Below are 11,875 nucleotides of genomic sequence, written 5' to 3' on the forward strand. Positions count from 1 at the left end.
ACGGGAACGATTACCCCGGATTTGAGCAGAGAAGCGATGGCTGAGAAGAAGCCCGGAACTAGAGCGGGGTCTCTTGGAGGACGGGATTGGAAGAAACGATCCCGAGGTTGGGAAGCGAATTCTATTTTGTATCCCGAGGATACAACTTCCCTGACCCATGCATCCTCTACTGCGGAAATCCAGACGTCCCTGAAAAGGAGAAGACGGCCACCCAATCTGGGAGTTGGGCTGGAGTCTTGCCGAGACTCATGCCGAGGTGGATCTTCCAGTCCTGGGCCTGGAGGATCTACCCTGGGAGAAACGAGGACGCCAGGACGGAGTGGGCCTGAAGGACACCGCCTTCTTCTCTTGACGTGCCTGTGGCCTCTGTTGCTGCTGGGAAAAGGAGTTTGACGCAGCGAAGCGAAGAAAAGGCCGAAAAGAACGAAACTGTCGTCTAGGAGGAGGGCGACGAGGCTTGGCCTGGGGGAGAAGAGAACTTGTACCCCCGGTGGCGTCCTTAATTATTTGGTCCAGCTGGGAACCAAAGAGGCGAGAGCCCTGGAAGGGCAGACTAGTGAGGGACTTTTTGGAGGACAAGTCCGCCTGCCAGGCCTTGAGCCAAACGGTCCGGCGGATGGCAACGGCATTGCTGGAAGCTTGAGCCGCACAAGACGCGACATCCAGGGAGGCGGAAACCAGGTATTCACCAGCGTGGGAAATCTGGTTGGCAAGTTCCGCTAATTGCGCGGGAGGCGCCCCATCCAGGATACCTTGCCGAAGATCCTTGGCCCATTTTGAGATGGATTTTGAAGCCCAAGTGGACGCAAAAGCTGGACATAGAGCCGCTGAAGCCTCTTCAAAAGCAGATTTCGCGAAGGATTCTATAACTCTATCGTTAGAATCCTTCAGAGATGCTCCGCCGGACAGAGGAAGCACCGTGTTGGTGGACAGCCTGGAAACAGGGGGGGTCCACCGAGGGAGAGGCCGTCCAATTGGCGGTAAGTTCTGGAGGAAAAGGATATAACACACCCAGGCGTTTTCCCCTCTGGGGTTCTCTCTCTCTCTGGACACGATTTCCTCGAATTCAGGATGAGGAGCGAAAAATTTTGAAGGTGGTTTGGCCCGTCTAAACGAAACCGCCTGATCTGCGGGTTCCGTAGAGGGATCCTTGATGCCACATGTTTGGTTTATTGCCCCAATGAGGTTCTGGACTGTCTCACTCATGGTGGCGATTTGGTTAGGATCCAGCTCCGAAGTATCCTCCGAAGGCGCATCAGATAATGCCTCGCCTGACTCAGGGGAGGAGGATCGGTGGGACACCAACCGCGGGGGAGGGCCGAGCGGCGAGATGGAGCGCGAAGAGGACTCAGACCGACGTTCCTGTCTGGACCTTTTGTGGCTTATCAAGGAGAGCTCTGGCGGCGGTTCCTGTGACCCGCTGGCTACGGCCGGGGTCTGCAGGGGTAACCGATCCAGCGCGGACACCAGGGTTTGAGATACCCGTGTTAAATCGGCCACCGATTGTGACAGAGAGGCGGCCCATCCTGGGATGGGGGGGATCACTCTCGGGCGGAACAGCCGGGGGATCCTGGGCGGTGGGAACAATCGGGTTGCTGCAGGACTGACACAGCGGGGAGGACTGACCTGAGGGAAGTTTGCTGTTACAGGACGAACAAGCAAAGTACGTGACTAAGGCAGAAGAAGAAGTAGGGGGGCGAGAGCGGCCCCCTTTAGAGGTAGACATTTTGAGAGGTCCTCTGAAGATGCCAGTGGGTTAGGGGACAGTGGGGCAGAGGGAGGTGTCAGTCTGCAGTGCAGCTACTCACGGACCCGTCCTGGAAGATGTCCCACTTGCCAGAGAAGAACTCCTGCCCTGAGGTGCTGGATTCTGTGCAGATTTTGTGCCCACGGAGGATGCAGTGGCGAAGGTGTGGGGCGCGCTGCGTGAGCTCCTGCAGCTAAGAAGCGGTGAGCACACACAGACTCTGTCCCTGGAGGAAGGGGGCGGAGCCAGACAGGGGGGGCGCCGATGAGCAGGCACAGTATGTCGGGCGGGAAAAAAGCCTGCCCGATGAAGAAGGAAGTGGGCGGAGTGCGGCACCGGAAGTAGGCCCCGGAAAAGCCGGGGCCTAAATTAGAAGCCGGTGCCCGCTGAGAAGAACCCCCGCGGCGCAGACACTGCCCGGCAGAGCGGCGCTGAAGCCGCCGCATGAAAGAAAGAGAGCGCTGCCGCCGGAGAAGAGTCGCCGGAGTAGGCCCCGGAAAAGCCGGGGCCTAAATTTGGAGCCGGTGACCGGAGGGAAGATCCCCGCGGCGCAGACGCTGCCCGGCAGAGCGGCGCGGCAGCCGCCGCATATAAGGGAGGGAGCGCTGCCGCCGGTGAAGAATCGGCGGAGTAGGCCCCAGCTGGCTGTGGAGGTGAGCGCCGCCGGAGAGGCCGCCGCATAGAACGCTGAGGGGGGAACCTTGAGGGCAGCTGATACGCCGCAAGTAGGCCCCGGGAAAGGCCGGGGCCTAAATTAGGAGCCAGCGACCGCTGAAGGAAAAACTGCAGGCAGGAATGTGCCGCAAGCAGGCCCCGGGAGGCAGGAAGAACGGCGACCGCTGGAGGAACGCAGTGGGGCATGGAAAGGTAGCCACCGCGCAGGGAACGGGGAAAGTGCTGCAAATGCAGCGATGACCCGCGCTGAGTCCTGGGAACCCCTTTAGAAATACTCACCTAGTAAAATCCCCCGTCGTCTGCTACTAACCTTGAGAAGGTATCAGACGTCCATAGGAGCTGCTGATGGACGTCCTCGTCTCCTCCGACCGACAGGCTCTGGTGGGCGAGTGGGTGGGGGACGGGCCAGGACCGGACTTCTGAGCACGCTTGTGTGCCAGGCTCTTGGTCCTGCTGAGGGATCTATGAGGATACGGGGTGGCAGTACACGCCGTACTCATAGTCCGCTTGAGGGACTACAGGTGTGACTGTTCACCCTGTATCCCATCCGGAAAAAACCTGAAAAGAAACGACGCACATTGAGGTAGATAAGGGTCTAATGAAAGACCCGTGTCCACCTCCTACTGACACTAAGCTAAACTGAAGAGTTTAATGCCAGTCGGTGGGGTGTACACTGCAGAGGAGGAGCTAACTTTTTTATTTGCATAGTGTCAGCCTCCTAGTGGCAGCAGCATACACCCATGGTTCCTGTGTCCCCCAATGAGAGGCGATAAAGAAAGTCCCCCCCCCTGAGCAAGGCCACGCAGATAGCGTGCCTGGACAAGAAGCGGCGCGGTGGTCCGTAAAGGCAGCCGCGCCGGAACAGGGGACAGGGAGGCCGCATCCACGGAAGTGGCGCGGCTGAAAAGAGATGCGATTTGCATCAGAAAACCCCTTAAATAGGAACCCCCCCTTTTTTTTTTTTTTTTTTGGGGGGGGATCCAGGGAAGCCACAGGGTGGGGAGGGAAAATACTCACCTAAACATCCCCCGCCGGTACTAACCTGGAAGGAATGAGACGTCCACGGAGCTGATGGACGTCCTCGTCTCCTCCGACCGACAGGCTCTGGTGGGCGAGTGGGTGGGGGACGGAGCCAGGACCGGACTTCTGAGCACGCTTGTGTGCTAGGATCTTGGTCCTGGAGAGGGACCTATGAGGATACGGGGTGGCAGTACACGCCGTACTCATAGTCCGCATAGTGGGACTACAGGTGTGACTGTTCACCCTGTATCCCTCCGGAAAAACCTGAAAGGAAACGACGCACATTGAGGTAGATAAGGGTCTAATGAAAGACCCGTGTCCACCTCCTACTGACACTAAGCTAAACTGAATATCCTACTTCCTGTCGGTAGGGTGTACACTGCAGAGGAGGAGCTAACTTTTTTATTTGCATAGTGTCAGCCTCCTAGTGGCAGCAGCATACACCCATGGTTCCTGTGTCCCCCAATGAAAGGCGATAGAGAAACTTACCTATTCTAAGCGAAGGGGAAACTGATCATCTGTCCCACCCAAATCTGGGAACACCCTCACCAGGCTCCAAAACTTTAAGAATGGTCCAAAAAAAAAAAACACAACAAAAAAATAATAAGCTTTTTATACATTTCAAGTGCATGGAACGTTTATGGAAATAAGATTTTCTTCTGTAAGCTGTTCTTTGTGACCATTCTGGGAGTTTGGCAGCCTGGTGACAGAGGGCGATTCCAGATTTTAGGTGAGTGGGAAAGTGTACCGTTGTGGATGGAGCTGGTCGATATATGTCAGTAGGGATGTGGAGTCAGTAAGCCAAACCTCCAACTCAATGGCACTGCCTCACTACTGAGCATGTGCATAAAATGCAGCACAGATTCATCCCAACTAAAAGCAGAGATCCTTATATCAGGAACAGAACGGACATTTATAGGACATTTAGTAACTTTCCCAAATTATTATGAAAAAAATTTACATCACATCATGCATTGTGCTACTGAACCCAATTTATTATACATTTTAGCAGTCAGTGTTGGTACATTTTTCCCTGCCTACGACTCCACCAAAATGGACACCGTCTGCAACTCCAAAGCCCAAATACCACCACTCATAAAATATAAGCTCTCGTGTTGTTGTTTCAATAATTTATATTTTATTTGTGTTACCAGACGCATCACTATAGCCTGTTTATGTTTATAAATGATATTTATAATGTCCACAAGATTATTATGATGGATATAGATGTCATGTGTGGGAAGTAGCACTCGCGCACAGGGGCGGATTATAAATAGGGTCAATCTGGGCTGTAGCCCAGGGCCCAGTGGTGTGGGGGCCCTGGGCTACCGCCCAGATTGCCTGCCGCCATCAAGGCATTACTGCCCTGACTGGTGTATTGGCCCGATGGACAGAGGGGGCCCGCATCGGGCCCCGTCTCATCTGCTTACCGGGCCCGTACCGGCGCCTATTGACGAGCGTGCGCGCGCCCGCACGTCAATAGTTAACAACAGCCGCCAGCCAATTGGAGGCTGGCAGCTGAAGTCGGGCGCGGGCGCAGCGCACACGTCGCCGGCGTCTGACGTCATTGTCAGTCGCCGGCGAGTCTGCGCTGCTGGAGGGAGCTCGCCGCTGGAGCGCCGGTCAGGTGAGGAGAACTCGTTTTTTTTTGCGAATCCGGGGGGCCCGGGGCAGAGATGCCGGACACACTGGGGGGCAGAGATGCCGGACACACTGGGGGGCAGAGATGCCGGACACACTGGGGGGCAGAGATGCCGGACACACTGGGGGGCAGAGATGCCGGACACACTGGGGGGCAGAGATGCCGGACACACTGGGGGGCAGAGATGCCGGACACACTGGGGGGCAGAGATGCCGGACACACTGGGGGGCAGAGATGCCGGACACACTGGGGGGCAGAGATGCCGGACACACTGGGGGGCAGAGATGCCGGACACACTGGGGGGCAGAGATGCCGGACACACTGGGGGGCAGAGATGCCGGACACACTGGGGGGCAGAGATGCCGGACACACTGGGGGGCAGAGATGCCGGACACACTGGGGGGCAGAGATGCCGGACACACTGGGGGGCAGAGATGCCGGACACACTGGGGGGCAGAGATGCCGGACACACTGGGGGGCAGAGATGCCGGACACACTGGGGGGCAGAGATGCCGGACACACTGGGGGGCAGAGATGCCGGACACACTGGGGGGCAGAGATGCCGGACACACTGGGGGGCAGAGATGCCGGACACACTGGGGGGCAGAGATGCCGGACACACTGGGGGGCAGAGATGCCGGACACACTGGGGGCAGAGATGCCGGACACACTGGGGGGCAGAGATGCCGGACACACTGGGGGGCAGAGATGCCGGACACACTGGGGGGCAGAGATGCCGGACACACTGGGGGGCAGAGATGCCGGACACACTGGGGGGCAGAGATGCCGGACACACTGGGGGGCAGGACTGGAGACATGGGCAGAATGTAGATACGGGGCATGATTGGAGACATGGGGCAGAATGAAAGACATGGGGCAGGATTGGAGACAGATCGTGCAGGATGGATACGATGGAGACTGATGGGGAGATCATATGGGGCAGGATGGATACTCATGAGGGCAGGATGGGAGAACATACAGTTATATGAAAAAGTTTGGGCACCCCTATTAATCTTACGCCTAATGTTTTATAAATATTGTTTTTTTTGCAACGGCTATTTCATTTTCATATATCTAATAACTGTTGGACACAGTAATGTTTCTGCCTTGGAATGAGGTTTATTGTACTAACAGAAAATGTGCAATCTGCATTCAAACAAAATTTGACAGGTGCATAAGTATGGGCACCCCACCAGAAAAGTGACATTAATATTTAGTAGATCCTCCTTTTGCAAAAAATAACTTTTCTTATACTAACCTGTGGGGCAGTCCGGTCTGAGCGGTGTTGCTGGTCCTGGTGCAGCGCCTCCCATGATCTCACGATTGCCGTCCTCCTTCTTGCTTAGTGTGGATGGCGATTCCCTTCGTCATCCACACAGGCTCCTCGGCACGCGTAAGTCTCGTCCCTGTTCAGGGCAAAGTACTGCAGTGCGCATGCGCCAGGAAGGGTCAAAAAGAACTGGCGCCTGATGAAGGGACGCTCCATCCACAAGAAGCAAGGAGGGAGGCGATCGTAAGAAGATGGGAGGCGCCGGACCACAAACAGTGACAGTCCTTGGACCGGACCGCCCCGCAGGTGAGTATAATAAAAGTAACTTTTCTTCTCTTGCAGGTTGGGTTGTGGGCAGATATACAGCATTAAAGAATGCTGTATATTAGGCCTGAAAGGTAGTGGCGGGTTCCCTTTAAACATAAATTGTGTTGCTCTGTACAGACATTTACTAGTTAGGTGTACAAAATGTCACTTCTCAGGTTATCTTCTAGTTATCCATATAGAAGATTTTATTTCCTGGTGGCTGGAAAAGAAAAGCTAGCACATTCACAGTCATTTTCCTACTTTTACTTTAGTTTTTACATAAGCAAGTTGTGTAAAAGAGACTAAGTAACTTACTTAATCCAGTCACTGAAGATATCTAGAAGTGATTCCGGGCTAGCGTCCTGAGCCTTCTGTCATAGGGGGAAAAATAAAAGTGAAATCAGAGACATTGATATTTGTTACACACAGGACATTGCAGAGGTTTCTATGCAAACAGACAATTAAACATATAATTAAAGGTGTTATCTCATGCTATATGCACAGGAGCTCATGGCTTCTCTGCCTCCCGAATTCCTGGTTGCCGGGGGCAGTGTGCTCCTGAAGACTGGCACTACAGACCGGGAGTACGGCTGTGCTGCAGGTCCAAACTGAGCAGCCTTACAGGCTAACAGCAAAAGCAGCTTTATCTCTGTAGCATGGGAGAAGCAATGGGGAACTGAAGCTGGCTGAATCCAGCGATCTGGCCAGTAACAGAGAGGAGTGAGCAGGCTGTAAGGAACCAGTTCAATAGTGGCATGGCTCCTTACCTAAATAGCAGGACACTCAGACCGCAGGGTGGCGAGTAACCTGGGCAATGAGCTTTCCGTTATAAAAGTAAAAATCTCTCTGTTCTTGAGACTATTCCCCGGGCGCCTGCGCTGTAAGTTCCTTTTTCGGGCATGCGCAGTTTGCGCTGCCTTCGACTCCCATCACATGATGGGAACTTACAAGGCAGGCACCCGGGACGTTAATGAAGGCAGAGGAGACGGCGCCCGGAGGGGCTGAGGGATGGCTGGGAGGCATTTGTGTCCAGGAGGAAAAGACATGCACCCGGGACAGACTACAGGTATGGCAGGCTAATACAAAAAAAGGAAAATTGCAGCATTAGAAGGGACCCCAACTAAAAGAGCCACCTTGACAGAATGCAGCATCAGTGCTGCGCAAGGTGGCTCTTTTAGTTAAAAATGCCAGGGGGGATGTCAGGTTCCCTTTAACACTTTAAGAACGTGAAACAATCCCTTCAATTGGAATCTGTCACCAGGTATTTGCTACACCATCTGCAAGCAGCACGATGAAGGAGCAAAGACCCTGATTCCAGCTCTGTGTCACTTACTGGGATGCTCGTTGCAGTTTTGAAAAAAAAAAATCCTGTTTTCTCTGCTGTAGATCTACCAGTTATCAGAATACTGATTTCTATATAACCCTGCAGCACCACTAATTGACAGCTGTTTGCCTATGCAGTGTACACAAAAGGCTGCCAATCAGTGAAAGCAGGGTTATACAAAGCTCATGAATATGGAGTACTACCTGGCAGCAGGTTTACTAGTCCTCTAGAGATAATCTGCTGAAGAAAAATTATTTTAACAAAACTTCTGCAAGTAGCCCAGTAAGTGACATCGCTGGAATTGGGGTCCCTGCCACTACAATATGTGTCTCTCAGATTAGGTGGCAAAAACCTGCTGAGAGACTCCCTTTAAAAAGAACAATAAAAGAAGAAAAACACTTATCAAGACTTTCCCTTTATGGACCTTTTAATTGTAGTTTGACAAATCAGGTACCAAATACCGTACTTGTCTTAAATCTAGCAGTCAGTCAAGATGCAACAAGTGAGTTCATAATGGCCGAAAACTTAGCTATAACCTTCATTCTTTAATCGATATTGTACAAATTTGGAAAGTGACAAGTGTAGAGTTTCGTAACAAGATGCAGGTTACTCCACATTTATGAAACAAAATATTGGAATCAGCTTACATTTAATTTTCTCACTATCAAATAAAAATATGACAAATTTGGGTGTGTAAAAAAAAAAAAACATTCTTGTATATAGACGCATTGACTGCTGCATTTTCCTAGGGAAGAAAAAGCAACCAATGCAGTACATTTGTTACAATGTGTATCAATGGCCAACATATGCCTGCGATACCTCCAACTGAATACAGTGTGAACAAAGCCCCAAAAGCCTCCTGATATACGGACATTCCTTTGCTGACCGCAGGTTTACACCAGCATTTATTTTCATGTTAGCATGATGGCTGTCACCAGACTATAGCAGCCAATCAGTACCGCCAGCAGCAGACAGATTTCCCACCCTGTAGGGGGCATAACATATGTTAGGGGGCTCACTCGTGAACTTCCCAACAGACTACGATAGATACAAGTTCTATGCATGAACATAAATAGAACTCACAAGCCAAAATGTGCAGAAAGCTAGCCTGAAGTGCCCAGGGCTGTGTGGACAGGAAATATTGCTGGATTTATTGTACGAGGTAACGCCCACACCAGGTAAATATCAAAGCAGAGAAGTAATGGAGTCCAGTGATATCCGCCTCTCTGATGGGTAAATATTAATGTGTGCAGCACTGTGACTCCGGCCCATGCTGACCACAATCACACACACAGTAGTGCCCATCACTTACACTGTATAGACAGCTCTCATCCATGTTAGTTCACAGATAACAAGCACTGGCTAATATACAGTACAGCCAGAGAGAGCGCACCGCCGAGCCCCCCAGTTCAGCCAGAGAGCGCACTGCCGAGCCCCCAGTACAGCCAGAGAGGGGGCACCGCCGAGCCCCCCCCAGTACAGCCAGAGAGGGGTCACCGCCGAGCACCCCCAGTACAGCCAGAGAGAGAGAGCGCACCGCCGAGCCCCCCAGTACAGCCAGAGAGAGCACTGCCGAGCCCCCAGTACAGCCAGAGAGAGCGCACCGCCGAGCCCCCCAGTTCAGCCAGAGAGCGCACTGCCGAGCCCCCCCCAGTACAGCCAGAGAGGGGTCACCGCCGAGCCCCCCCAGTACAGCCAGAGAGAGAGCGCACCGCCGAGCCCCCCAGTACAGCCAGAGAGAGAGAGAGCGCACCGCCGAGCCCCCCAGTACAGCCAGAGAGAGAGCGCACCGCCGAGCCCCCCAGTACAGCCAGAGAGAGAGCGCACCGCCGAGCCCCCCAGTACAGCCGGAGAACGCACCGCCGAGCCCCCCAGTACAGCCAGAGAGAGAGAGCACCGCTGAGCCCCCCCCAGTACAGCCAGAGAGCACCACCGAGCCCCCCAGTACAGCCAGAGAGCACCACCGAGCCCCCCAGTACAGCCAGAGAGAGCGCACCGCCCCGCCCCCCAGTACAGCCAGAGAGCACCGCCGGGCCCCCAGTACAGACAGAGAACGCACCGCCGAGCCCCCCAGTACAGCCAGAGAGAGAGCACCGCCGAGCCCCCCAGTACAGCCAGAGAGAGAGCACCGCCGAGCCCCCCAGTACAGCCAGAGAGAGCACCGCCGAGCCCCCCAGTACAGCCAGAGAGAGAGCACCGCCGAGCCCCCCAGTACAGCCAGAGAGAGAGAGCACCGCCGAGCCCCCCAGTACAGCCAGAGAGAGAGCACCGCCGAGCCCCCCAGTACAGCCAGAGAGAGCACCGCCGAGCCCCCCAGTACAGCCAGAGAGAGAGCACCGCCGAGCCCCCCAGTACAGCCAGAGAGAGAGCACCGCCGAGCCCCCCAGTACAGCCAGAGAGAGAGCACCGCCGAGCCCCCCAGTACAGCCAGAGAGAGCACCGCCGAGCCCCCCAGTACAGCCAGAGAGAGCACCGCCGAGCCCCCCAGTACAGCCAGAGAACGCACCGCCGAGCCCCCCAGTACAGCCAGAGAGAGAGCACCGCCGAGCCCCCCAGTACAGCCAGAGAGCACCGCCGAGCCCCCCAGTACAGCCAGAGAGAGAGCACCGCCGAGCCCCCCAGTACAGCCAGAGAGCACCGCCGAGCCCCCCAGTACAGCCAGAGAGAGAGAGCACCGCCGAGCCCCCCCCAGTACAGCCAGAGAGAGAGCACCACCGAGCCCCCCAGTACAGCCAGAGAGCAATGCTGAACCCCCGAGTACCGGCTGCTCCGGTTCCCCAGGACTGCACACGACCCTGGTCCCCTATTACATGGCCGCCTCAGCACTCACCACTCCAGTCGCCTTCATGAATTCTTTCGCAGCATTAGTGAACTGGTTATCGTGCAAAAACCGCAGCACGTGGGGGAAAAGATCGCTGGGCACCACACGCTGTTCCGCCATGATTCTAGCTCCGACCTCGCACACGCTGCTCCTCGGCAATCACGTGGAGACAGAAAGGAGCGACTTGCTGCTTGTCGCAAAACATTGACGTCACCGGAAAGTGTGCAGGCCGCGCCGGCCGCCGGAGGACATAGAGGCACAGAGCTGGGTGTAGACGGGAGGCGTTCTCTGTACGGGTGCGGCTAGATTGGAGTTGATCCTGAATCTCCTTCCTGCAGCTCCATGATTCTAGGCGGCTCAGTGCTGAGGAGACTGGAATGGACAGGGCCAAAATGGAGGAGATTTTAGGAAACTAGATGGTGGCCCGATTCTAACGCATCGGGTATTCTAAACTATGCATGTCCGTAGTATATTGCACAGTCACGTAGTATACAGCACAGAGCCACATAGTATATTGCCCAGCCACGTAGTAAATTGCCCAGTCACATAGTATACAGCACAGAGCCACGTAGTATATTGCCCAGCCACGTAGTATATTGCCCAGCCACGTAGTATATTGCCAAGCCACGTAGTATACAGCACAGAGCCACGTAGTATATTGCCCAGCCACGTAGTATATTGCCCAGCCACGTAGTATATTGCCCAGCCACGTAGTATACAGCACAGAGCCACGTAGTATATTGCCCAGCCACGTAGTATATTGCCCAGCCACGTAGTATATTGCCCAGTCACATAGTATACAGCACAGAGCCACGTAGTATATTGCCCAGCCACGTAGTATATTGCCCAGCCACGTAGTATATTGCCAAGCCACGTAGTATACAGCACAGAGCCACGTAGTATATTGCCCAGCCACGTAGTATATTGCCCAGCCACGTAGTATACAGCACAGAGCCACGTAGTATATTGCCCAGTCACGTAGTATATTGCCCAGCCACGTAGTATACAGCACAGAGCCACGTAGTATACTGTCCAGTCATGTAGTATATAGCACAGCCCATGGAGTATAT

General features: G+C 54.3%; 1 protein-coding gene across 2 annotated transcripts in view; it reads right to left on the minus strand.

Moving 5' to 3' along the window:
- Positions 1-10,991, minus strand: part of NOLC1 (nucleolar and coiled-body phosphoprotein 1) — an 82,716-nt gene extending 71,725 nt beyond the window's left edge. For both annotated transcript variants that reach the window (XM_069753254.1, XM_069753253.1), the window contains exons 1-2: positions 10,815-10,991; positions 6,976-7,031 (exon numbers count right to left, since the gene is read on the minus strand). In XM_069753254.1, coding sequence (XP_069609355.1) covers positions 6,976-7,031; positions 10,815-10,925 — 167 coding nt within the window. In that variant the 5' untranslated portion in view covers positions 10,926-10,991. The remainder of the gene's footprint in view (positions 1-6,975; positions 7,032-10,814) is intronic.
- Between the last annotated feature and the right edge of the window lie 884 nt (positions 10,992-11,875).

This window comes from Ranitomeya imitator, chromosome 2 (genome assembly GCF_032444005.1).
Source record: "Ranitomeya imitator isolate aRanImi1 chromosome 2, aRanImi1.pri, whole genome shotgun sequence".
NCBI lineage: Eukaryota > Metazoa > Chordata > Amphibia > Anura > Dendrobatidae > Ranitomeya > Ranitomeya imitator.